Source organism: Chelonoidis abingdonii, chromosome 9, assembly GCF_003597395.2.
Source record: "Chelonoidis abingdonii isolate Lonesome George chromosome 9, CheloAbing_2.0, whole genome shotgun sequence".
Lineage (NCBI taxonomy): Eukaryota > Metazoa > Chordata > Testudines > Testudinidae > Chelonoidis > Chelonoidis abingdonii.
Genome location: NC_133777.1, coordinates 71,733,814 through 71,761,525, shown reverse-complemented (window position 1 = coordinate 71,761,525; position 27,712 = coordinate 71,733,814). Strand labels below are relative to the sequence as shown.

Genomic DNA, 27,712 nt, shown 5'->3' with positions numbered 1-27,712 from the left:
CAGGACACTATTTTCTCAGAGAGATGCTGGTGGTTGGCACCAGCTCAGTAACTATGAGCCTGGAACTGCTGCAGTGGAAGGGGTATGGCAGCAGTTCTGTATGATTCAGCTCCTCCTACACCCTTCCCACCTAGGTCTCCTTTCTGACCTTTACATCTTGGGGATCCAGCAGTTTCTTCAGCCCTGCTTTCAGCACGCACCACCCCCAGCCAGCCAACACTGGGCTCGGATACGCCGCAAAGGGTAAATCGGAGGAGAGATGGCTCAACATACTACAGCTGTCTCCAAGGCACGGATCAGTGGGGACAGCCCCACAGACAGACTGTCAGTATGGGCAGTGGTGAGCTGAAGCCGGTACCCAACGGTTCACGGGAACCAGTTGTAAAATTAAGAAGCCTTTTTAGAACCCATTGTCCCAGGGGGACGGGAAACCCTACCCATAGGAACCCTAACCCAAGCTCCAAGTAACCTACCCATAGGAACCCTAATCTTAGCGCAGGGCGCCCTATACATTGCAACCCTAACCGTAGCTCCAAGTGCCCTACCCACAGGAACCCTAACCCAAGCTCCAAGTAACCTACCCATAGGAACCCTAATCCTAGCGCAGGGCACCCTACACATTGCAACCCCAACCGTAGCTCCAAGTGCCCTACCCACAGGAACCCTAACCCTAGCTCCAAGTGCTCTAATCATAGCAACCCTGACCCTAGCTCCAAGTGCCCTACCCTTAGCAACCCTAACCCTAAGGCAGGAAGCCCAATCCATAGGAATCCTAACCCTAGCTCAAAGTGCCCTACAATTAGGAACCCGAACCTTAGGGCGGGAGGCCCTACCCATAGGAACCCTAACCAAGCTCCAAGTGACCTACCCATAGGAACCTTAATCCTAGCGCAGGGCGCCCTACACATTGCAACCTTAACCGTGGCTCCAAGTGCCCTACCCATAGGAACCCTAAACCTAGGGCGGGAAACCTTACCCATAGGAACCCTAACCCTAGCTCCAAGTCCCCTACAATTAGGAATCCGAACCCTAGGGCAGGAAGCCCTACCCACAGGAAGAATAACCCTAGCACCAAGTGCCCTACACTTAGGAACCCAAAACACTAGGGTGGGGCGCCATACCCATAGCAACCCTAACTCTAGCACCAAGTGCCCCACTCATAGCAACCCTAACCCTAGCTCTAAGAGCTCTAATTGTAGGAATCCTAACCCTAGCTCCAAGTGCCAAACCCAAATCCAGTGCCAAATCCTAGCTAAAAGTGTCCTATCCCTAGGAAGCATAACCCTAGGGCGGGAAGCCCTACCCATAAGAATCCTAACCTTAGCTCCAAGTGCCCTACCCATACGAACCCAAACCCTAGGGCGGGAAGCTCTACCAGTAGGAACCCTAAACCTGGCTCCAAGTGCCAAACCCATAGGAACCCTAATCCTAGCTAAGTATCCTATCCCTAGGAAGCATAACCCTAGGGCGAGAAGCCCTACCCATAAGAACCCTAACCTTAGCTCCAAGTGCCCTACCCATAGGAACCCTATCCTAGCTCCAAGTGCCCTACCCATAGGAACCCTAACCTAGCTCCAAGTGCCCTACCCATAGGAACCCTAACCTAGCTCCAAGTGCCCTACCCTTACGAACCCAAACCCTAGGGCGGGAAGCTCTACCAATAGGAACCCTAAACCTGGCTCCAAGAGCCCTACCCATAGGAACCCTAACTCTAGGGAAGAGTGCCCTACCAACAGGAATCCTAATCCTAGCTCCAAGTGCCCTACCCATAGGATCCTAACCCTAGCACCAAGTACCCTACCCATAGGAACCCTAACCCTAGGGCAGGAAACCCTACCCATAACCCTAGCTAAAAGTGCCCTACCTTTGAGAACCCTAACCCTAGGATGGGAAGCTCTACCCATAGGAACCCTAACCCCAGCTCCCAGTGCCCTACCCACAGGAACTCTAACTCTAGCTCCAAGTGCCCTACACACAGCAACCCTAACCCTAGCTCCAGGAGCCCTATCCTTACGAATCCTAACCCTAGCTCCAAGTGCCCTATCCTTACGAACCCTAACCCTAGCTCCAAGTGCCCTACACTTAGGAACCCTACCCCTAGGGCGGGAAGTCCTGCCCATAGGAAACCTAACCCTAGCTCCAAGAGCCCTACCCTTAGGAACCCTAACCCTAGCTCCAAGTGCCCTACCCACAGCAACCCTGACCCTAGCTCCAAGTGCCCTACCCACAGGAACCCTAACCCTAGCTCCAAGTGCCCTACCCACAGCAACCCTGACCCTAGCTCCAAGTGCCCTACCCACAGCAACCCTGACCCTAGCTCCAAGTGCCCTACCCATAGGAACCCTAACCCTAGGGCGGGAAACCTTACCCATAGGAACTCTAACTCTAGCTCAAAGTGCCCTACAATTAGGAACCCGAACCCTAGGGAGGGAGGCCCTACTCATAGGAACAATTAACCTAGCTCCAAGTCTCCTACACTTAGGAACCCTATCACTAGGGCGGGGCACCATACCCGTAGCAACACTAACCCTAGCACCAAGTGCCCTGTCCATAGCAACTCAAACCCTAGTTCCAAGTGCCCTACCCATAGCAACCCTAACCCTAGCACCAATTGCCCTACTCATAGCAACCCTAACCCCAGCTCTAAGAGTTCTAATTATAGGAATCCTAACCCTAGCTCCAAGTGCCCGAGCCAGAGGAACCGTAACACTAGCACCAAGTACCCTACCCATAGGAACCCTAACCCTAGGGCAAGAAGCCCTACCCATAGGAACCCTAACTCTAGATCCAAGTGCCCTACTCTTAGGAATCCTAACCTTAGCTCGAAGTGCCCTACCCATAAGAACTTTAACCCTAGCTCCAAGTCCCCTACCCATAGGAACCCTAACCATAGCTCCAAGTACCCTACCCATAAGAACTCTAACTCTAGCTCCAAATGCCCTACACATAGGAACCCTAACCCTAGCTCCAGGAGCCCTATCCTTAGGAACCCTAACCCTAGCTCCAAGTGCCCTACCCTTAGGAACCCTAACCCAAGGGCAGGAAGCCCTACCCTTAGGAACCATAACCCAAGCTCCAAGTGCCCTACCCACAGAAACTCTAACCCTAGGGCAGGGGGCCCTACCCATAGAAACCCTAACCCTAGCTCCAAGTGCTCTCCCCATAAGAACCCTAACCCTAGCTGCAAGTGCCCTACCCATAGGAACCCTAACCCTAGGGCAGGAAGCCCTACCCAAAGGAACCTTACCCCTAGCTCCAAGTGCCTGTGACAAATTGGGGTGTTTTCTTCAGGTTTTCTGTGTTTTCCAGGGTTTGCATGCACAGAGGGTGGGACTCAATGTCCCTGGATGTTACTGGATTAACGAGGTGAGGGGAGAGGGAGTTTGTTGTTACAGAGGACCGAAGAGGGACTCGGGACCCCAGCTCAGGAGACACAACCAGTTCTGGTGAGTGGGAGGACAAATGGCTGCAGAGAGAGGACCCCGGTGACCTGACCAGCCGGTTCCAGCCAGAGGAGAGCTGCGAGGAGAGGAGACCCAGGCCTTCCTGTTTACGACCCTGTTTACCTGGAGAGAAGACAATGGATAGAGGTGGGGCTTGAGGCGGGGATATCAGAGGCCCAGCTGGGAAGCAGGGGGGTTCGGGGGCTGGCGAGGGGAAGCAGGCAGAGCCCACCTGGATGCAGGGAGACTGGGATGTGCTCTTATTGTGAGAGGCCAGGCCTGAGGCCCTGAGAGTTTCCTGTGCTGTGTTCAATTCTCAGTAAACCTTCCTGTTTTATGCTGGCTGAGAGTCACTCCGGTCTAGAGAACACGGTTGCATCAGCCCCTTTGGGGGTGAAGAGGCCCAGGGGGTCCACAGTGCATCGACTCCCGGAGGGGACCCACAGCAGAGGCAGACGTCCTAAGGCTCAGAGAGGTGAGGCTCCAGGAGGTGGAGGGGCCTGAACCAGAGAGAGAGTGAACCCTCAAGAAGGGCTGTCTCACCGTAAGGGGCACCCCCCACGGACCGCACAGGGCCAAGAGTGGGCACAATCTGTGAGTCCGTGACAGTGCCCTACGATTAGTAACCCTAAATCTAGGGCAGGGTGCCCTACTCATAAGAAACCTAACCCTATCTCCAAGTGCCCTACTCTTAGGAATCCTAACCCTAGGGCAGGAAGCCGTACCCATAGGAATCCTAACCCTAGCTCCAAGTGCCCTATCCTAAGGAACCCTAACCCTAGAGCAGGAAGCCCTACCCATCGGAACCCTAACCCTAAGGCGGGAAGACCTACCCATAGGAACCCTAACCATAGCTCAAGTGCCCTAGCCTTAGGAAATCTAATCCTAGCTCCAATTGCCCTACGTTTAGGAACCCTAACCCTGGGGCAGGAAGACCTACCCATAAGAACCCTAACCCTACCTCCAAGTGCCCTACCCTTAGGCACCCTAACGCTAAGGCGGGAAGACCTACTCATAGGAACCCTAACCCTAGCTCCAAGTGCCCTACCCAAAAGAACCCTAACCCTAGCTCCAAGTGCCTCACCCTTAGGAACCCTAAACCTAGAGCAGGAAGCCCTACCCATCAGAACCCTAACCCTAGCTCCAAGTGCCCTATTCTTAGGAACTCTAACCCTAGGGAGGGAACCCAAACCCATAGGAACCCTAACCCCAGCTCCAAGTGTCCTACCGATAAGAACCCTAACCTTAGCATGAAATACCCTACCCATGGGAACCCTAACCTAGGTTCCAAGTACCCTGCCCATAGTAACCCTAACCCTAGGGTGGGAAGTCTTACCCATAGGAACCCTAACCCTAATTCAAAGGGCCCTACCCATAGGAACTCTAACCCTAGCACCAAGTGCCCTACCCATAGGAACTGTAAATTTAGGGCGGAAATCCCTACCCAAAGGAACCTTAACCCTAGCTCCAAGTGCCCTGCCCATGAGGACCCTAACCCTAAGGCGGGAAGCCCTACCCATAGGAAACCTAACCCTAGCTGCAAATTGCCCTACCCTTAAGAATCCTAACGCTAGGGCGGGGCACCCTACCCATAGGAACCCTGACCCTAGTTCCAAGTGCATTACTCATAGGAACCCTAACCCTAGGGCGGGGCACCCTATGCACAGGAACCCTAATCCTAGCTCCAAGTGCCCTATCCTGAGGAACCCTAACCCTAGGGTAGGAAACCCTACCCATAGGAACCCTAACAAGAGCTCCCACTGCCCTACCCTTAGGAACCCTAACCCTAGGGCGCGTTGCCCAACATATAGGAACCCTAAGCCTAGCTCCAACTGCCCTACCCGTAGGAACACTAACCCTAGCTCGAAGTGCCCTACCCATAGGAACCGTAAATATAGGGCAAAACCCCTCTGCAAAGGAACCCAAACCCTAGCTCCAAATGCTCTGCCTATACGAACCCTAACCCTAAGGTGGGAAGCCCTATCCATAGGGAACCTAACCCTAGCTACAAGTGCCCTACCCTTAGGAACCCTAACCCTAGGGCAGGAATCCCTACCCATAGCAACCCTAAAACTAGCTCCCAGTGCCCTATCCTTAGGAAACTTAACCCTAAGGCGCGGTGCCCTACCTATAGGAACCATAATCCTAGCTCAAAGTTCCCTACCCTTAAGAACCGTAACCCTAGCTCCAAGGACCCTACCCATAGGAACCATAATCCTAGCTCCAAGTGCCCTAACCTTAGGTAACCTAATCCTAGCTTCAAGTGCCCTACCGTTAGGAACCCTAAACTTAGGGCGGGAAGCCCTACCCTCAGGAACCCTAACCCCAGTTCCAAGTGCCCTACCCAGAAGAAGCCTAATCCTAGCTTCAAGTACCCTACTCTTAGGAACCCTAACTCTAGGGCGAGAAGCCATACCCATAGGAACCCTAACCCTAGTTCAAAGTGCTCTACCAGTAGCAACCTTAAACCTAGGGCGGGGCACCCTACCCACAGGAACCCTAACCCTAGCTCCAAGTGCCCTAACCTTAGGAATGCTAAGCCTAGGGCGGGAAGCCCTACCCTCAGGAACCCTAATCCTAGCTCCAAGTGCCCTACTTTTTGGAACCCTAACCCTAGGGCAGGAAGCCCAACCCATAGGAACCCTAACCCTAGCTCCAGGTGCCCCACCCATAGACTGTGGTAAGCTGGAGCTGGTTCCCACCGGTTCACGGGAACCAGTTGTTAAATTTAGAAACACTTTTCGAACCTGTTGTCCCACGAGGGCTAACCGGTTCGAAAAGGGCTTTGAAATTTAACAAAAGCCCCAGCAGCTTCCTGCCCTTCCCCCGGCCCCAGCTCACCTCACTCCACCTCTGCCTCTTCCCCTGAATGCTCCTGAGGCTTCTCCTCTGCTCCCCGGGTTTCTGCAAATCAGCTGTTTGCGCGGGAAGCCTCGTAGAGCTTAGAAGGAAGCAGCGGCTTCCTGCAGGTGAGCTGGGGTAGGGGGGCGGGGATGCGAAGAGGGATCCAGGCGCTGCATGGCTCCGGCCTGACTTTCGACCCCATCCCCAGGAGGCGCGGCTCTTGCCCGGTCCCAACCGCAGTCATCCGGGTGGCGCAGCTCTGGCCCAGTCCCGACCTCGGCTGGCTGGGCGGCGCGGCTCTGGCCCGGCTCTAGGGCTCTGGCTCGCGGGCTCTACGCCCGCCGGAGCGGCCGCACCGACTCCGACCTCAGAACACCTTAACCCGGATCCCAACTATTTCATCCCGCACAATAACCGGTCTTCAATTTTATACTAGACGTGGCGGTCGTAGTACCGCTTGAGCTCCCCTCCGGCCATGACGGCCGCGATCCCGGGGCCTCGCACGGACCGGCCTCCATCTCCGGGCACGCGGTTGCAAAAAACTGCTAAAAAACTCCCGGCTCTGGTCCCAAGCCCGGCCAAGCGGCCCGGCCCGGCCCTGGACCGGACCGGCCCCCATCTCCGGGCAGCGCGGTAAGGGGGCAGGGAGCATGGCGGGAGTGTTGGATATAGGACAGGGGAGTTGGGGGGTGGAATAGTGTCGGGGCGGTAAGAGAGCAGGGAACAGGGGGATTGAATGGGGGCAAGGGTCCCAGGGGGGGTGTCAGGAAGGAACAGGGGTTGGATGGGGCGGCAGAGGGCAGTCAGGGGACAGCGAAGGGGGGTGAATGGGGCAGGGATCCAAGGGGTGGGGCATGACCCCCGCATGGGTGAAGAGGAGGGAACCGGTTGTTAATATTTTGGCAGCTCATCACTGAGTATGGGAGTGTATCTAACAGTGGCTTGAGTGTAACAGGATATAGAGAGCACTCACTCTCATTTCTAGGTCTCAGCACATGGCTGGTGCAGCTGGAGGAGCCGTATTTGGATAAGATCCTGCCTACATGTGGTCATGGTGCTTGGTCATGAGCCCTAATGCGCTAGCCAGATACCACCTTGGGGAATTAGAGGGCATCTCCTTACATTCCCTCTGCAACTGGACTGGAGGATCTCTGTCCCCATCTCAGCTGCTTTGCAGGGCGGCGGTTCACGCAAACACCTCAGCTATGGTTAGAGAGGACAGAGGTTCCCCAAGTTTTTTTGCTGCACCTCCACTTCTCTAGGGGAGTCAAATAACAGTTGTGCTCCCTAATTCCCATCCATATGGGGCAGAAGAGAGGGGGCAATGGCAGGACCTGGCTGGCTCCATCCCCAAAGTAGTCCACAGTCGCGCGGCACGGACCAGGACTCCTCGCCCTCCTTTCACCTTCCCAGAACCTCTCATTCCCACAGGCTCTGGAGGGTTTAAAATGGATGGGGCTGCAGCCACCCAGGGGAGGGCAGCAGTGGGGGGAGCATGTAGGGAGTGCCCTGGGGGACGGGAAGTGAGGGAGGGGAGAGCAGCAGGCTGCTGCCTGGATGGGGCAGGGCAGGGACCCACTCCCTCTCCCCACCCCTGCCCACTGGGGATTCCCTGCAAACACTCCCCACTGCTGCCCTACCCTGAATGCCAGGCTGACTCTAGCCCCGCACTCCAGCTCACTCTCCTGATAAGCGGGGGGGGGACCCACCCCACAGGTTGAAAACTAAGACTACAGGTGAAGCACTATGGCCTAATGGATAGAACACTTGACTGGGAATCACAAGACCTGGGCTCTCATCCTGGCTCTGCAACTGGCCTGCTGGGTGGCCTTGGGTGAGTCACTTCCCCACTCTGTACCTCAGTTTCCCCAGCTGCAAACTAGGGATAATGATACTGCCCGCATTTGTAAAGTACTATATAATATTGTTATCACTAGACAATAGTCCCAAAGGGCCGATAATACCCAGCACATCAGCATCTTCGACTATATTTAATGTGGAACTAAAACTCTGTGTTTGTGTCCCCAGCCTCCTCCTTCCCCGGGGCATTTCACTCTGTACCAGCTCTGTCCTGGGCATGAGAACCAGCACCACGCAAGGCAAGGCATGAGTAGGGAGATGTGAATCCCACTGAGGCCATAGAGCTCATGATACTGATGCTATATCTGGGTGCATTTGCAGAGATGCCGGGGAGGTGAGAAGCCTGGAGCTCAGAAAAGAGAGCTGTGACCCACCACCAAGTGGCATCCCAAGGCAGCATGTGACACAGGGGCTGAGAAGCTGGGACTGGAGGTTACTTCAGGAGGAGTTTTTGCTAATGAAAGAGCCCCAGAGTCCAGGGTTGCTGAGACCTATGCAGTCACTCCACCAGAAGGTTGGAGCAGCTGGCACTAGGAAGCTGGAATAGTCACCTCGGAGCAAAGGCCCTTCGTGTGGGTGACCCATTGCAGAACCATGGTGAGGCGAGCGACAGGAGAATCTGGCCCTGATCACTACAGAGGGGCTGGCTGGACGCAGTGTCTTTTGTCTGGACACATCCATAAACCTGCCCTCCCCATCTGGCTGGGTTACAGCCTCCCTGCTTCCCAGTGCAGGACTTGGGGGGTGCAGCAGAGGGAATCCTGCCATGTCTCTATTTATCACCATCCCTCCCCAGGACACAACCCAAAGCTGCTCTGCAGCTCCACTCTGTCTATCCCGAATGCTGACATGCAGTCTTGTGCAGCGTGCTGTCCTCTAGTGGCTGAACTGCACTTTGAAAAGGCAAAGCCGTTAGACTAAGGGAACGAGGAGGATATGGGGAACTGTTTGCTGGCTGGGGGTGTCCTGAGAGCTACCACAAGGCTACAACAGGGCTCAGGGCTCCCCATTGACCAGGGGCTCCTTAGCGCACCCTCCTGAACGCCGGGCCAGGATGAAAAAGGGACAGACCTGCCCAGGGATTTTGCTGGGGTAAAGTCCCTCACGGGAGGCTCTCGGCACTTGACGCTCTGAGCACTTTCCGCGTATCGCTCGGACAAGGAAAGCTGGGTGCTAGGAGGGTGGGGAGCAGGGAGAGTGTCCAGCAGCTGGGATGACCTAAGCCCACCTGCCTCGCAGACCCACGCTCCCCGATCTCAAGGGCCTGTCCCCATCCAGGCTGGGAGCAGCTGCCGAGGGGCACGTTAGATGAGAGGGCGGCACAGCCAGATTTCTGGCTGGCCAGACGTGGGGAGGTAGGAACCAGCAGCAGAGCCAAGGGTCAGGCTGGGGCACATCAGGGACAGTGGAAGGGGCCAGCAGCTGGGATGGGGCCAAGGCTCTTGCTGAGGGAGGCGTCAGCAGTGAGGTGCTCTGGAGTAGGACCAGGAATACGGAAGCCATGGAGGAGTTACTGTATCCTCGGCCTACGTGCAATTTCCTGAGGAAGAGGAAAGGAAGGTCGGCCTCAGGGCTCCAAGGGGCACCACAGGGTGAGGGCTAGTGTCTGGTCCTGGATCACACACTGGCTAGGAGAGACAGGGTGCAAAGGGAGGAACAACCAGGCAGTTCCCAGAGAAGTCAATTGATGCCAGGGCTGGTGCTGGTCCGTATAGTTATTAGTGACTGGGACAGAGGGTGAATCAGGAGGTGCTGATGGCACAAAATTATTTAGTGAGTCAAGGACAGGGAGGAGTGAGAGGCACCAAGCTAAACCAGCTACTGGGCAAGTGACTCTTGGCACCAGTCAGTCCAAGGGGATGCACAGTGGAAGGAGCAACTTAAACTCCTCGGACCTCGTCCTGAGTTCACTGTATCCTCTGCAGCACAAAAACCTGAGCTTCACTGACAAGAGAGAGCCACAAAGACACAGACTCAATGTTCAGTGGTGACACAGGTGTCTAAGACCCTGCCTGTAGCAGGGCGTGTGTCATGCACGGCTGTAGCTACCCCAGTGCAAAGCCCTACTGGAGATGCACTGCCCCAGTGTAAGACTGGGCTCAGGGGAGCGCACCCTGCAAGCTCCATTGTGCACTGGTGCAGAGCGCCTGCTGGAAGGTTTACACTGGTGGCGCCACATCTGTTCAGTCACCACAACACAACCACCCCCTACCAAGACAAGCCCTAGGAGGCATGGCTCCGCTGAGATGAGGATAGAGAATATCCCTACTGAAACCAAGGACACAGCCACACTTTGAATACTGGGTTGGAGGGGTCACCACGCCTCCAAAGAGAGTGAAAAGAAGAACGAAGGCAACTGGGAACTAGGAGGGGCTTCCAGAGAAAGAGGTGAGGGCCTGATTCTGGCCTCTACTCTGTCTCCCTTACACCATTCCTGTTGTGTAAAGGGGCCAAAACGCCCCCCTGGGGAATTCCCCAAGTGCAGGAGCAGCTTAGGGTAGGTATACATAGCCATCCCCCCCATACCTTTTGACCCTCAGAGCAGGGGAGCGGAAGGAGCACTCTGGGCATCCCTCTGGCTGTTCTGGACCATGAGGCAGCCCACAGGCAGTTATAGGGAGGCTGCCATTAATCAGAGCAGCCTCTGAGCTGCTCTAACTTATGACAGGAGCCAAACTGAGCCCTGAATCAGCCCAACATCTGGGTGGCACAAAGTTGGCATAAAGCCACCTTTGCTCCCTCTCCCTGGATCATACTGTCTGCTCTGTGCCTCCTGAGTGGTGTGGCCCAGAGCCTGGCACTTGGACTCTTTCGTCTGGAATGAGGAAGAGTGAGAGAGGCGAGGGGAGAGGGATACACAGCAACCCAGAGACGGCCAGTCTGGCTCCTCTCTACCCACCCCACGGCACAAGAAGGAGGGACAATAAGTGAAATGTAAAAGATTCAAATTTCCCACAGATGGAGGGAAACACTTTCAGAGAACATGAAATGAACCCACAGAACTCATTGCAGCAGCATGTTCCCAAGGCTAAAAGCCACTGAAGAGCACCTGATGGTCCATCAGGCAGAGGTAAATGACAAGCACTATTAACTCGCGTGTTGCAGGGCATCACCAGGTCAGACACTGGTCAGGAAGACATTGTGCTTAGTATTGGACTGTGGCCCCAGGGGCCTTGGTTTCTTCATGCAACTTCTGCTCAGTGAACAGGGGGCAGCCAAACCCAGCTGCAGGCTACCTACAGGGAGGGGCATAGACATTCATATGGAGCATCCAGTTCTGGCCACCAATCGTGACAGCACCAATGGCTAACAGGCTGCTGGTCTGTTGGGCTGAAACAGTTCGGACATTTTTAAAACCCCAGAAGCTGAAGCACAGCTGACCAGATGAGGTGCCCAAAAGGGGTCCCTGATGTGATGTTTGGGGGTGTTTCTGCCTATGAAAGAGCCAGAGCTGGGCACACATCGCTTCTCTGGCCAGCAGCAGAGATGCCAGGGGGCTCTTCAGAGGAACAAGAGGAATCAGACCTGTCTTCGTTAGGGGCTTTGCACTGGCGTTCCATCAGTGGAAAGTCCCAGTGTAGATGCCCTGCACTGCTGTGAGACGGGCCTTGAATCAGTGTGACTTGCTCTGGCTTCAAGTGAGCCATACCCGCAAGCCCTGCTTTATACCCACACAAGCCCTCCACACTGGGGATTTACCCCAGTGCAAAAGTCCCTAACATAAACAACCCATTGTCTTCAGGAAAACAACCTCCGCAAAGCACACACAAGCCCCGTGCTCACCAGGGAGGGTTTCGTAGCTTCCTACTCAGATTTGAACCTTAGCGTTCATAAACTGAGAAGCTAGCATGAACCCTCTAAGCTTAATTACCAGCTTAGATCTGATATCGCTGCCACCAGCCACGGTTTCTAGGGCTTGGCTCCCTCTCCAGGTCTCCGCAAACCTTCTCTGGGACCCCAAGACTCAGAGGCCCTGAGTCTCACACCAAAGGGAAAACAACCTCCTCCCCTTGTCTCCTCTTTACCTCATCCCCGGCTCCCCCTCCCTGGGTTATCCTGGAAGATTACTGTACTTAAACTCCTTGACTTTCAAAACAGAGAGGACAATTCACCTTCCCCGCCCCCCCCGTCTTCCCCTGAGGCTGCACAGATTCACCCTCCGTAAATCTAACACAAAGAGAATTTCCCTTCCCTTCGTTCCTTAGCCTACCCAGAGAAAACTCAAACAGGTCTTAAAAAGAAAGCTTTATATAAAAAGAAAGAAAAACACATAAACATAGTCTCTGTCTCAGGTTGACAATACAGGGTCAATTGCTAAAAAGAAAAAATGAACAACCAACCTTATTCAAAAAAAGAAATACAATTTAAACATTCCAGCAACTACACACATGTAAATACAAAAACAATATAAAAACCTATATTGTCTTATACCTGTACTTACAACTGGGAAACAGAAGATTAGAAGCTTGAAGATAGAAAGATCCCTCTCATAGCCGAGAGACGGACAAAAGACCCACACCCAAAACATTCCCTCCCTGAGCTTTGAAAAATCCAGTTTCCTGATTGGTCCTCTGGTCAGGTGTTTGGCTCCCTTCATTAACCCTTTACTGGTGAAAGAAACATTAACCCTTAGCTATCTGTTTATGACAGAGGGCGACCAGGACAATTCCACTGAGAACTGGGCTGGACACATCTCAGTGCGTCCTGCGCTCCCTGCACCTGGGGTTGCTCACAATTCGGCTTCTCTGGGTGAGCAGCAAAAGGGGCCCCTCCCTTTCCTCCATCTCCACCCCTGCCGGCAGCTCACAACAGCTCCTCTGCCCAAGCTCCTCCCCATTCGGTGGGGCGCCATGCAAGGCACGGCCTGTGTCTGGAACTTCCCAACTCTCACTCACCCAGCTTCCAAGGGGGATTGTACTGCTCCGCCACTTCTGTGACAGATTCATCTGCTGTCAGAGGAGGCCTGCAGTTCTCAGCCACCCAGAGACCTGTGGGGAATCTGGGACTACACTGAAGGTGGCCCCTGCTAATGAGGGTCCCTGGGCAGGTTTGTATAGTATCTGTATTCCAGTGGAAGGCAAAGACTGGGGAGATATTACGTGCAACCCATCGATCCTTTTCCCTTCTACAGTCTGATCAATGCCATGCAAAGCCAGCTCGGTCACTTGCTTTCCCATTAGCCATCTCCCGTCTGCAGAAGAAATAATCTCAATGCAGCTCTACCCACCAGGCAGCCTATCATTCCAGTGGGACCTCGCTGGGCAGGCTGGTTGGGCTGGAGGAGGGGCTCCAGAACAGGGGCTGCTGGAGTTGTGGGCTCCTGCTCTGAGAAGCTGCATTTGGGCAGAAGGGAGGCAGGCCAGACACACTGGCAGAGCTCTGAGGCCTGGCCCAGGAACGAGTGCTCACGGATAAACTGTGGCACTGGAAATGAAGGGACAGAGGAATGAAGAAGCCAGGTGGCTCGGCACAGGCAGAATCCTCTTTCTGACACAAATCTGCTCAGTAACAGTTGGTTGGCCAGCGTCCACAGCGCTGCACTAGGCACATAACCCGCCATGGTCTCTAAGCCTTGCTGGGAGGCGGATTCTCAGGCCAAACGGAGACCTGGCACAGGCAGATGCAGCTTTTACTGAAGTCAGCAGAGCCGCAGCCTCTTACAACTGGTCTCTAGCTGGCCCTTGGGCTGCGTTCTGTGCACAGCGTTTTCTGGGTGATGTCTGGCGCTTCCATTCCCTTTCCCGGGAAAGGCGGCTGTGAGTCAGCCGTGTCCCTGTATAACCAGAGTGACTGCAGATGCTCTGGAGGGGCTAAAGGTCGCGGCAGGCACGAAGGTGCCTCCTTCTAGGAGTGCTAAGCGGGGAGAGGAGTTATCCATGCAAAGCAGGGACGCTGAGCCCAGCCCTGGGAAATTAAACCACACAGGCACTGGCTGCAGCCAACTGTAAGGATAGCACAGGGGCAGGAACATGAGTTCAAGGGTTTGTCTACACCAAGACACTGCGCATTTAACCACACCAGTGCACTTAAAGCAGGACAGCCCCTGCTACTGTACAGTTTGACACTGCTTTTACCAGGACAGCTTATCCCTGTACGGGACGGGGAATACGGCATCTTTGCACTGGTATAACTGTGTCCACACTAGAGGAGCTACTGATTTAACTGCTTCAGTAGGAAAATCACAGCCCTAAGAGAAAGTGGGTTTGACCTGCATGAAGAGCCTGTAACAATCCCCATTGCTATCCCCAGCAGGAGCAACAGAGAGGAGAGGCTCCAGACACCGGCCCCGAAGGGCTTCTGGTTGCACTCTGCTTGGAAGTAGCCCCTGCGAAATGAAGGCCTGGGACAGACAGAGCTGAATGATTCAGGGGCTCAGCTCCCCCAGATCAGGATCTTTCCAGATTATCCAAACAGCTCAACTGCCTTCATTTCTACAGCCCTTTGCAGTCTCAATCCAGCCTCTCTCATGGACGTCTCTTGCAACTCCTGCCTCTTCCACAGAACTGTCCTGCTCTTGGTTACAGTGCCTTCTCCTCTGCATCCCCTGCCACCTGGAGCAGCCTTCCCTGCCTCTCTCCACCCAACTGACTCCCCCAGCCGGCTCCAAGTCTCAACCCAAAACATCTTCACACCCTGGGATGTGTATTTCCCTCTCTCTCTGCCATCACAGTCTCTCGCTGCGCCTGCCTCTCACTTGGCAATGTGCTTTGGGTAAGCGCTCTGCATAAACAAACACTGTGCAAAACAAAGATGGATTGAATTACAGACCTTTATAATGATCTCACTAGCAGCCAAAACCTCAGGGACCAGAATCCTGGTGAAACAGACAGACCAGAGGCGCTGGTAACATAGGGGCATGTAGCCTCTGGGGACCCAACGTTCTCTTCCAGCTGATGGCACAAGTGAGAATGAGTTGGGTGACTCTCATCCTAGTGGATATTTGTCCACATCATGAATCAACCCCATAATCTGGCATCATTGGCAGTCTCAGATTGGGAGACCCACAGGGCTGGAACAGCAAAGGAGGGAGCCAGGGCAGAGAGTGCTGCTGGTCAGGACAGAGGAGTATCAGAAGGGCTGTGGGGAGGGGGAAGCTGGCACAGGCCCTACCCTACTCTCTATCTACAATCCCTTTATCCCCGCGATATCTGACAGCTGCCTCCATTCTGGCTGGTCCCAGCAAATTCTCATAAACACCACGTTCACACATGCATCTCATAAAGGGCTGATAGTCACTGCTGAGATTCCTGGGCGCCGAGAGGAAAGTGGTTGTATGTCCCACCAGCGGCCTCACGAGTCGCTTTGCCTGACCAGGTCGTGGCTGAAATGTACATAAAGAAGCTTCCTGGAAGATACAGAAGCCACCTAAACCTCTTCTGGCATCGGCACAGTCTGGATCCCCACTAGGGCATGGTAAACGGCCTGGATGTCCCTGCACTACAGTGAGGGGTGACTTGTATGGATCCCCCCCAGTATCCGCACCCCATTGTCTTTAGCAGGAGAGTTCACTTAATCACTCACTGGAAGGTTCCCCAGCAACCCCTCCCATCATTCTAGGCCAACACAAACTCCAACTCCTGCCATTCCCACCAGAAGAGCCCACGTCAGGCAGGAGGTGTGACCTACGCGCACCACTGAAAGAGATTCCTCCATACATCAGGCAGTACGGACAGGTGTGCCAGAGCCATGTATCTGCTGCTTCCCCGTTAGCAACCTACTACATCAAGGGCCTCTTCTCTCCCGTCTCCATATGTGCAAATCTCACCGTGCTTGGTAAGTGAGCCAGTCTTCCCTCGGGCTCTGAGACCACTGAGGCCTGACCTGGCAGGCCCACTCCTTTAAGGCCCACATATTAGAGAATTAAGCGCATTCAGGTTTAACTAGGTCCGGTTATACCAGACACCTCTTGTGATTTGGTGTGACCTCATGGCATTGGCAAGGCACGCTGGGCTGTGGGACCACTCATCCTGTCCCCCAGGACAAAACACCTGCATAGCAGGTGACCCTATAAGGGGAATACTAGAGAGTCTCCCCCTTCTAGGGGTGCACAGGCTTCTACATGGGGGACCCCCAAGAACAGGGTGCCACAGATTCCTGTGTCTCTCTAAGGATGTGAATTCTGCTCACCTTGTCGTAGGCAGCTACCCAGTCATGGTGGGTAAGGTTAAGGACCCTCCTGGCCCCTCACCTCGAAGCCCTCTTCAGGGTGTGATTCACAATGTAAAACACTGATCCCCTTCTCCAGTCAGAGAAGGGAGCAAGGCAGCTGGCGGTTATATACTGGGGACATGATCTCTGTGCTGGGGCAGGGGGATCCCGCCCTGCGACAGGGAGCCCAGGAGCGATGCACACACCCCAGCACTGTATTGCTGGCAGAATCTGTCCAGTACCAGAGCAGCAGCTGAGAAGTAGAGAGGCCCAGATGGCAAACTCCTCCATCCTGCCTTACCCACGCACGCTGTACCGGAGCACACGTGTGCTTCCCACGCTGCCATAAAGGAAACGCTCTGACTCTCCAGCCAGCACACTGAGAATTTAAGAGCTGCCCTTTGATGATGCCAATGCAATGACAGGGGAAAAGATACACCAGGGCCTCAGCACAACAACATGGGCTGGCATGGCCAGTCCCCTCTGCCCACCTTGGAAGGGTTGGCTCTGCTCATCAGTAACCAGACTCTATAGAGAACATAACTAACCAGCGGAGTTGGGGCACTGGGACTGGATCAAGGCACTTTCACCCCTAGGTCACTGCTTCACACAGAGCCCACGATGGCAGCGGATGGAGAACATGAATATGGCTCCTTGGTGGACTGAGAGAAAGGAGCTGATGGGGTCGAGTCCTGTTCCTAGCGGCCAAACGGCCATGTCACATCTGGCCTCCTCTCCGGTAGTCTCAGCAGAGAGGTCGGGAATGCAATGAGCCAAGGAGACTGGACTGCCCTCTCCCATGGGTGAGGAAAACTCATGTTCCCCAACCCACACCTGGCCTGGAGTGACGCAGAGGCCTCCTGTCTCCAGGGCCATCGGTCTGGCACCCTGCAGCAGCACTAACGTCACTAGGAAAATAAATGAAGCACATCGGCCCATGGAGCCCCCCTTCGGGACGTTGAACCCCCTCTAGCTGCAAGGTAGCCCAGCCACAGCTCACACCGGGCCCTCGCAGTCCACAAGCAACCACTCCATCAGGTGGCCACAGGTTGAGGCACGCAGGCAGACTCCATGCTGAGCGCATCTCAGCTGGAAGTGGCTCTCGGCAAATTTTGCAAGGCTTTTCCAAAAACAAGGACAAGCCACGGGTTCATCCTGGGAACATGATGCTGGCTGGAGCTCAGCACCCTCCCGGCCTCTGGAAAAGCAGCACAGATAAGGATAGCGCCTGGCCTTAGCTGACTACAGCTAATGGGAAAGCTTGAGCAATTCCCCTGGGGCAGGAAGATGCTGAGTGGCTCATGGTCAGAACCAGGTCCCCAGAAGCCCAGTCACAAAGCCAGATGCATTGCCAGGGCATTCGGGGATGGGGGTAAGAGTCCAACCTGCTCAACACAAGGGCACTGCCAGGGTTATTCAGGGGCCCATGCCAGTCACACAATCCTCACCCACTCGCCCCACTTAAGCCAAGGCCAGGAATGCTCTGCCCTTCCCATGCTTCCCTGTTAACCCTTTCTGGTCTGGATTCTTATAAAGCTCTGCGAGTCACTCCTTTTCCAGCACTGGATGGGAGAGTCCATCAGTTAAAGGAGGAGCCTCAGCACGCACGCACACAAACACACACACACTTTCGCACGCACACACACCCCGCAGCTTCAGCACTCCTCTCCTGAAAGCAGCTGGGAGATCACCCGCCCATCTCACTAGCCAGGCCTCCTCCCTAGCTCTCAGCCTTGCGTCTCCTGGCTGGTCCCCACCTGCAGCACACACCAGTAGCAGAAGCGCTGGCTTCACAGATTGAAACGAGAAATGTGACCATTCCGCTATCCATGGAAGGAGAACAGGGGGTAGGAAAAAAACAATCTGAGAGCGGAACGTTAATTAATTGAGGCTTTTGTTCAATTTTTAAACAAACTTTTAAACGGCAGCTTGAGTTACACCGGCTCTGCTAATATTATAGCGAGGCGGCCCAGCCAAACTCAGAGCGACCCACTGGCAGCTCAGGTTACCAACATGCGGCTGCTTTTCCAGGAGCGCCTGGTGTTCAGGATCACAGGCTCAACGGGAGAGGTGGCCGTGGCTGATTGCTAGCCAAAGGGCTGCCTTCATGCACAGCTGCGCTCACACTGCACGTTTTCCCCCCACGCAGACAGCTGGGAAAATCTGCAATGGTGAATTGGCAAATCGGCATGCAATTCGAACTCGGTCCACTACGGCTCGACAGCCAGGCCATGACAGAGTGACTCGCTGCTGCTCAAGGCTGCACAAACTGAGCCTTCTGAGCTGATTTCAAGGTAGGGGAAGGAACGCCAGCATGGCTTGGGCTTGGAAACTGCCCAGAAGAGAGGAAGGTGGCAGAGAGCTTCTCGGCACTGGCAGCATCCGAAGATATGAGATGTCAGTGTCCAGACCCTTGGTGCTGGTAATTCCTCTGCCATTGATACAGGAAAGGAGAGCGAATGCCCCAAACATGCTCCAAAGAACTGGGCCCCAAATACAACAAACAAGGACACAAGGACACCTAGGCAGCTGGCAAGCTGTGATCACTACCCTGACTGGCTAAGAACTGCATCCACTCCGCAGCATATTACCCCTTTCCCCACCTCGGCCCACTCTTCTGTCTCATGCCACTGTGATGTCATCTGCTAGACTCTCAGCTCTTTGGGGCAGGTCCCTGTTTCCTATCTGCTTGTGCAGCCCCAAGCACAAAGGGGCCCTGGCCTGGATGGCCTCTGGGATGTTACATCACTAGAGCAAAATGCTTCCAATGGCTTCATCCCAAGATGACAGGAGATGGGAATATGCCTTCTTGCAGTGGGATGTTTTCTTTTGAAGACCTGTAGCAAAAGGGCTCATGGCCTCTCCTGCTGGGCTTTGGAACAGAAAGAGGGTTTTAAAATAACAGTGAGTGAAGTGTTCACCACCTAGAGTCCTCTTCCTCCCATCCCCCAGCCCTTTCTCTCATTCTCAACCCTTCCCCTGATGAAAATGGCCTTGTATTTCCACAGTTCAATCCACCACAAAGACCCTGTGAACGTAACTTTACCAGCTGTCATTTGGCAATGGGGAAGGCATCACCTTAGGCCCTGTGGCCTTTCTGAGAAAGAACACGCCTCACCAGTGTTTTCAACAGCCACGCGAAGGGAAAGCCTTCACGGGAGTCTCTTGAAAGCTAGAGATTCCTTCCCAGACATCGGGCGTCATGCAGCAGAGACTGGAGAACAGGCCCAGAGACACAGGATCCATTACAGCAGCATGCACCAGAGCTCCGCTACCCACCCTGCCAATATAGCCCCCCACCCTTCTCCAGAGACTGACAGGAAAGCTATTCGCTTTCTTTTGCACACCAGTCCCCACGAGGGGCTAGCGAGCTAAACGACCCCCGCCCCCAGCTCATCTCACTTGCTGCCCAGTGAGGCAATTGCACTTCACTAAGTCATTCTGGCTAATGAAATAAAAGCCCCAATGGGCTTTTACACTAGGAAACAGGATGAATCCAGATGACGCAAAGGTGACATTTGGCATGAGGGAGCGTCACACTCTTCTATTTGGGAAGGGCAGTGGATTCGTTATTAGGTGGATTGAGAATGTGCCCATCACCCTAGCATCTGGGCACTGTAACTCCCTTGGCAACAACATAGTTTTGGCAGGCCAGGAAGGGACTAAACTATAGCCCATATTTACAATCGTGAGGTGGGGGCAGGGATGATCTTTGATACTTCCCTCCCTGTGAACTGACCCAGTCAGCCCTGTCCTAGCCTCCCTTTCTGTCAAGGGCGGAGTGAGCAGAGTATTCTTGCTAAACACAAGTTTCTGTCCTAGCCCTTTCGGGCTTTGCGCTCAGGTCCCTAAGGAATCACACGCAAATGGCAGGAGGAAACGACTTCTTAGGTGCCATCTAGCGTGTCCCTGGCCAACCAGGTTGCCCCCTCCAAATACAGTTGCCAGTGCCACTTGTAAGCATCCTGAACGCCCGGGTTTTCATCTCTTCCCTGGGGAGACTATTTCACTGTCTCATAGATCTCACTGTCAAGACGTTTTCCCTGATATTTAGCCTAAAATCCCGAATCACAGTAGTGGTGGTTATGGACTAACTTCAGTTCAGCTACCACCATTTCTTCCATAGCTACAGAAGTCCATTTAGGGAGTTGGGGATCCAGGGAAGACATATTATTCTAGATGGAACACAAACAGATATACCCAGTCACCCTCTCATTATTCCTCTCCTGAAAAGATGCTCTTCTCCTGAAAATATTTGCTAATGGAGTTGAGAGGTCTGGGGGCTGTGTTTTAGGTTTTTTGTTTGGGTTGCGTTTTGTTGACTCCAGCATTTTTCATTTTCAAAGCATTAAAGACATTTTCTAGACACAAAGGGTTCACGTTGTAGTAACTCATCCAGCAGTTCAGACGTGTGTATATATACACACACAAACACGTACTAAGTAACAACCACACAAGCCGCCTCTGAGCCACAGCACAGTAACCAAATTGCTAGTTCTCTTCCCTCTTACAGCGTGTTTGATGCTCACAGTTTAACAAGAAAGGGTTAAGAGAAAAACACAACAAATGGTAAGCACAGTAATAAATACAAGTTTCTCCCACTTCCCTAGTGTTATCCGGATCGCTCTAGCATCCACAGCAGTACTCCAGCACAGGGCAACACAGGGTAAATACAGGCCATTTGGCACGCAAACATTACATTAGGTTCATATTTACTTTCCCTGATCCCGTTAGTTTCTGGAGAGCAGATTTGCTGGAAAGGGAAAGCCATAGCATGGGAATAGGTCAGCGTTACTCACTAGAACTGGACGTGGGAGGACTGCGTGGGCATTCATTACATTAAACCTGTTAACGGCAATAGGTCTGTGTTAGTCCAGTCATCTTTATCTGGCAAAGGTGCCTCGCAATGCTCTTAAGGAGGGTATCACAATTATTCCATAGCGGTGCTACAATAGCACTGTGACCAAATAGCACAGCCTCGGGAAAAGAACCATCAAAGAGCACCCTTTCAACAAGCTAGTTCACAATGGAGGTGGGGAAATAAATAACCGCCAATTACTCATCCCAAACCTTGCTGCATTTAACCGCCAGAATAAAGAATTCCACCTCATTTCTGCCCAACTCCCACAGGCAACTTACTCAGGGGGCTACATTTCCCTAAATGCTCACATTTCAATTAGCATTAGAATAATGAAATGCCTTGGAGTTCACCTCCCCGACGTTGAAGAGCGGAGATTGTAGGAGATGAGGGATTTTTTAAACACACACACAACATGATGGGGGGAGGAGAGGGGACCAGTCCTTTCCCTACTCTACACTGATGAGATTTGCATAGGCTTTTGCTACCAGCCTCTCCAAACAAGGATAATGCAACTTCCAGTTGATTTTCCAGATAAACAAGCATGCAAACAAACGCAAAGTGCTCAGCTAAAAATATCTGCCTCCTACACATACCCCCACTACCCTGAGATCAAAATACACAAATTCCAGCTCAGCATCAGAGTGGAGCTGGAAAATTATAACTTGAGGGGCCATCTCACACTCTCTCTCTCTCCCTCTTAAAAAGGAGAAACTGCAGATTCCCGGATCCACGCAACCAGGGCAGAGGAGGGTGGATTTGCCAGCGGGGGGATAAAAAATGACACTCTCATCGGATCCGAAGTCTCTGAAGGAGCAGGCGGCTTAGAACTTGCTTTAGGTGCCCAGTTTGTGCGTGTGTTTTCATCTCTCTGCTAACACAAATGGGGGAAAGAAGAGGTCGCTTTACAGCATCTCTGCCTGCTGCCCGCCCCTGCTAAGCCATTTCATCTCATTTACTTTATCCCACTTAAACGTGAGCCAAACTGTTGCTGTTTCGGTGGGGGCAGAAAATGAGATTCGCGTCCTCTACACGGCAACCGAGGCATAACGGGTCTGAGGCAGGGAATAACCATCATCCATAGCAATGCTGAGGGCACCTGAAATCCACACCCCGGTTTCTCCCCTTCAACACACACACACACACCCTGTGTCTCGGGCAGCGGTAGAAAAAAGGGCACCCACTGGGGTGGGAGTGGGGGCCACAGCTGACTTACATTGAAGTGATGTTCCTTGAGATGTCAGTGATGTTGATGCTGGTGTTCCCATTGCTGGTGCCTGAATCCTGCCCTTCCAAGAGAGGGAAGAGGTTCCCATCATCCGGCTTCTTGCAATTGATGTCTATCTTGCTGCAAAGGCAATTCGCAGGGCAAGCCAGCACCGAAAGCAGATAGTCTCCCCAAATGCTCCAGAGCAAAAATACCCTCCAGAAACTGCACTTGGTAGGGCAAAGAGAGACATCCATCTCCGACTGCTGCTTCTAAAAAAGAGGAGGAGGAGGAGGAAAGGGGGGTGGGGGGAGAGAAGAGGAAGGAAACAAAGACAGAGGGAGGAAAAAAAAACTCAAACGATCAGATGCAAAAATCCTCCAGCAGATGAAATCATGCTGGCAGCTGGCTAGGAGAAGCTGTAATTCCCCCTACAGTAGCGGTCTGAAATGCATAGTGCCTTGTTGATTGCAGGCTGGCTCTCGGTATCAGGCGCTCTCTCGCTCTCTCGGAGGGACTTCTGAGGATTGCAATAGAAGATGGGGAGGAAGCACACACACACACACACAAATGGTGCTAAAGTCACCAAGTCCCACCTACTGGGCAGAATTAAAATTGACACACCTGCAAAAAAACCACACAGAGGCAGAAGAGAGGATCAGGAGAGGAGGGTGCACCCTTTCCATCCCCTCCCCCGTGCTGGCTGGATCTGCTGCAGCAGGAGATGCATGCAAAAATAGAGAGAGCGAGAGCGCTAGATTGCACAAGAGCCTGCAAAGAGATCCCCTCTCGGCGTGTTTCCCTCTGCAATAAAAGGGATCCCCCCACCCCACCCCCGCCACTTAAAAAAACAAGAGGTTGTTCTCAAAGCTGAGGACTGGAGATGAGGAAAGGCATCCCGGCTAGAAGAGGAAAAGTTCCAGTTGGGATTGCAATTGAGAAGAGGGGGAGGGGAGATTGTCTTCTGCTGCTTTTACTTTTTTTTTTCTCTTTTTTATTTTATTTTTTTTGCTGCAATCCGAATAGCCAGCAGGAAAGCCATGCACTGAAACAGAGGAGCCTACCCCCAGTGTGGATTCCGGGTCCTTTTTATCTACGCGTGTATTTTCTAAGGATCCCGGGGAGATAAAAGGCAGCTCCCAGAAATGGGTGTAAAATAGATTGGAGCGCGCCCAAGAAGCACTTTCTAGAAAATGCACCCCCACAAAAATCGAGGCGGCTGGAAAAAATGCAGCGGGGACCCACTGGATGGTTTGGGACTGCCAGGAGAGCTCCAAGGGGGGATCTCCTTCGCCCCTGTGCACCGGCGGCAGCAGATTCTGCAATCACACACACACACATACCGAAGAAGAATGAAGTGTTGAAAAGGCTGAGCGGAGAGCGCCGAAATGGCACCAGGAGAGCAGTGTGTGAGAGCTGAACAGCAGAGCGAATTAAGATGCATGGTGCATTTTTGGCAAGCACAAACCCGAGCAGATCAGGGCTCTGCTTAATTTGCTCTGCTTTTCTACGGCGCTTTTTTACGTGCTTTTTTTTTTAGTTTCTTCTTTCTGCTCTTCCGCACAGACACACGATGATAAAGGAGCAGAGCTGCAGGCGGGTGGTGGGGAAGAGGAGAGGAATTACAGGTGGATCACTCCAGAGAGCTCAGCCTGGTCGCTGCCAGGAAGAGGGGCTGGCGGATAGTCCTGGGGGGAGACACTGGAAGTCTTCGCTCTTTACTGAATCAGGGGAGGGAATCTACATGCAGTCAAACCAGGCCAGCGGGGAGAGAGAGGCTGCAGACTGACCTGTACCTTTCAGTAAGGGGGCCCAGCAGTTCCTGCAACCCACACAAGGGGGCTGCTGAAGTGGGGCTGGCAGCTGGAATCAAACTCCAATAGCATCCCTGTTATGTCTTAGCCTGAGTGTAGCAGTGAGCGCCTAGAGGCCCAGTCACGCATCGTGACAGGCCCTGGACAATCCTGAGGCATTTATTTGTTGTCCTAGACTGGACAGAAAGGTCTAGTAAATAGCCTAGAGCAAGGGTAGGCAACCTATGGCACGGCTGCCAAAGGCAGCACGAGAGCTGATTTTCAGTGGCACTCACACTGCCCTGCCTGCCGGAGGGCTCTGCATTTTAATTTAATTTTAAATGAAGCTTCTTAAACATTTTAAAAACTTTATTTACTTTACATACAACAATGGTTTAGTTCTATATTATAGACTTATAGAAAGAGATCTTCTGAAAACTTTAAAATGTATTACTGGCACGCGGAACCTTATATTAGAGTGAATAAACGAACACTCGGCACACCACTTCCGAAAGGTTGCCGACTCCTGGCCTAGAGGGAAGGATCCCACCCGGGCTCCGCAGATGGACTAGATGGGACCTAACAGGACTTTTCCATCTCTACTGCCTGTGATCAATGGCAGTTGTACTGGTGTCCGTTTGCTGTAATGTCTTCCTGAGTGGGAGGAAGGATGGTCTGGTAGCTAAGGCTGAAAGTTGGGTGGACTGAGCTCTTCCTCTGACTCCAGCCCTCTGCATGGCCTGGCACAAGATACTGAAGCCAAAATGTTCAGACTTGGGTACTTAAAGATAGACCCCTAAATCCATAGTTAGACAGGTAAATAAAAGTGGCCTGATTCTCATCAGCTCCAGTGGGAGCTGTCAGGACTCAACACCACTGAAAATCAGGTCAGTTATTTCAGCCCCTCTGTACAAACTGAAGTGCCTAACTTCAGGCACCCAGGATTGAAAGTTTTGCTCAGACGCCCATCCATGCCTCAGTTTCCCCACCTGTAAAAGGGGATAATGATCCTGACTCACCTCAGAAAGGCAGAAGGGTTTGTTCATTCTTGTTTGGGAAAAGCTTGGAACTCCAGATATGAAAGAGGCTAGAGATTGGCAATGTCATTGTATTATTCGTTACATCTGTCAATATTTTTAAGGAGAGCCACCCCCTCTTCCTCCCAGCCTCTGGAACGCAGCTTCTCATGCTTCTTGTTATGTATCTGTTGAGTGCTGACAGCATCCTTGGCGCTGCATGGAAGAAATCATCTCCCTGCCCTAAACAAACAGCAGGCTCCAGTGCAGACACATGGCTGTGCTGGGGACCAGAAGGGTGGGTTCCATCAAACAGTGGATTGGCAGCTCTGCATGTTTTGTTACCCAATAAATAACAACCCTTCTTTGGGTGGCAGGTTAGCACCAAGGGGGTTTCCTTCTACTAGACCCTGCCATGAGGTCAACTGCCTGTGTTTGTGATATCACAGTGTGTTGCCATGGAAATGACTGTAATGTCACTAGCCTGGCAAGAGGACATCACTGCAGGATCTAGCAGAAGGAGATGGCAAATCCCTTTGTGTGAGGGCAGGTCTCTTGGATAACTATGCAAAACAGAACAAGAGCAGCATCTGGGGGCTACCCACCTACTGCCGCCTGCACTTTCAGGGCAATGGATTCGCAGATCCCACCCGTGCTCTTGTGTTCCAAGGAGCTATCATCTTGTTTAGCATTTGGGTGTGACTCATGCATGAGCATCTCGCCCCATGGTGGCAGACCCGCTTTAAAGAGAAACATTGTGGTTTTAACACCTTCAGTCCCTGTGTAAATTCTCCTCCACACATTCTGGGAGCAGAGAGAGAGACATTTGGATTTAGAACAAATGAGAAACCTCCAAAGAACCTTTTTGTAGAGCTGCTTGGGAACAAGAGGGGATATGGCAGAATAAGCTTAATTATGACAGCAAAATGGGATTGGGGAGGGGATCTGTGATTTAAATGCTGGGCTGGAGCCACGAGAAGCCAAGAAGCAGGGCTGCCTGGCACCTGGTGCGGACAGGAGGAGAGGAGAAATGTCTGTCCCAAAAAGATGACCAGACAGGGAGGGGACAGGTGTCACTCACCTCAGCATGTGCAGAGGAGCAGTCAGACCTGGGAAGCAGCTAGTATTCCCCAGAACTGCACTGCACCAAGAGCAGGCGCCTGCATGAGGTTAACGGGCAACGGGCTCTGCAGTTATAGAGCCAAATCCTGACCTTTTCACCCAGGCAAAATTCCCACGGCTGGGGAAGGAGGGAGTCAAAGCTGAGTAAGAGATTCAGGGGTGGGCTCGTATGTGTTAGCTAGTGGGCATGATTCACTGATGGGGCAAGTAGTGTCCAGCCAGGGCAGGGGCTCCAGTAGAATCCCCCACCAACAGAGGATGCGCAGCAAATCGACCTAGAGGGCAGCTCTGCCAGGGGCCTTCCTTGGCCCCTCCCCTAGCTGCCCCTCCCACTCCATTTTAGGGCTGCACCAGATGGCTCTGGGCACAACAGGTATATGGGCCGGACTGTTGTGCCTCTTCTGCTCCTGAGAGGGCTCCCCTACAGCTGGGGCCTAGGACCTTCAAGCAGAAGTGAATCTAGCCTAGTGTTTGCACAGTGCTTTGAAAACACAGAGCCAGATTTTATTGTGTGCACAAGTCCCCTGGGCATTCACAGGGATTGTGCATGCAAAGTCCAATTAGGTGTCCGGGTGACCATTTGCTCAGCTACTTCAGTGATGGAGAGCCCCTATAAGCACCTGGGCAGATAGACACACATGGGCACTACCATCATGCAAATAATAATACCGGTTTAACCACTGCCCTTCATTTAAGATAACTGAGAGGCAGTTAAGTGTACGTCATTGCCCAAAGCAAAGGCATAAGTGAGTGAGATCAGTAATTGACAATGTGGGCAGAGGGACTTTGCTCAGTATTATTGTATCCAAGGGTTGGTGTGGTGAGGAAGAAGCAGGACAGAGACAGACACTGCCTGGAAATGTGATGTGGCCCTGGGAGAAGCCTAGAAAGAGATTTAGGGTGGAGCTGCCAGCTAAAAGAACCTTGGACCTGTGAGCAAGGACATTGCCTCCCATTGTTTGATTCCTCCAGTGTTCAGGGAAACAGGACTTTGTATATTCTTGGTAAATAAAAAAGACTGCATCAAAGAAGTGCCTCATCAATGTCTCCTCCAGTGGAAACAACCCCAGGGTCCCAAACTCTGACTAGCTGCTTGAGTCACAAGAGGTAACAAAATAATAACCATGTAATTACCAGGACTGATTATGCAATCGCAGGAATTTCATACCCAAGTCACGCCGGTGCATTTTTCACAGATCATTTTAAAATCTAGGCCATAAAGTGCTGCAGACGGGCTCTGTGCTATTATTATGGCATATAGTGCTGCAAGTGTAATTAATACTCATGCTTAGCTCTGACAGAGTTTACCACCCCGAGGCATTGTACAGCCATGAGACAAACAGAGGCTAGGGACACCTTTCCTTACCCATCCTGGCTAATAGCCATTAATGGACTTAACCACCATGAATTTATCTAGTTCT

At 52.8% G+C, this 27,712-nt stretch overlaps 1 protein-coding gene across 3 annotated transcripts in view; it reads right to left on the bottom strand.

Moving 5' to 3' along the window:
• NTRK3 (neurotrophic receptor tyrosine kinase 3) overlaps nucleotides 1–27,712 on the bottom strand; it is a 456,641-nt gene that overhangs the window by 310,283 nt on the left and 118,646 nt on the right. For 2 of the 3 annotated variants that reach the window (XM_032806497.2, XM_032806499.2), the window contains exon 1: nucleotides 22,370–24,092. In XM_032806497.2, coding sequence (XP_032662388.1) covers nucleotides 22,370–22,617 — 248 coding nt within the window. In that variant the 5' untranslated portion in view covers nucleotides 22,618–24,092. Of the gene's footprint in view, nucleotides 1–22,369; nucleotides 24,093–27,712 lie in introns of those variants that run through there. The other variant, XM_032806496.2, reaches the window with a different exon arrangement.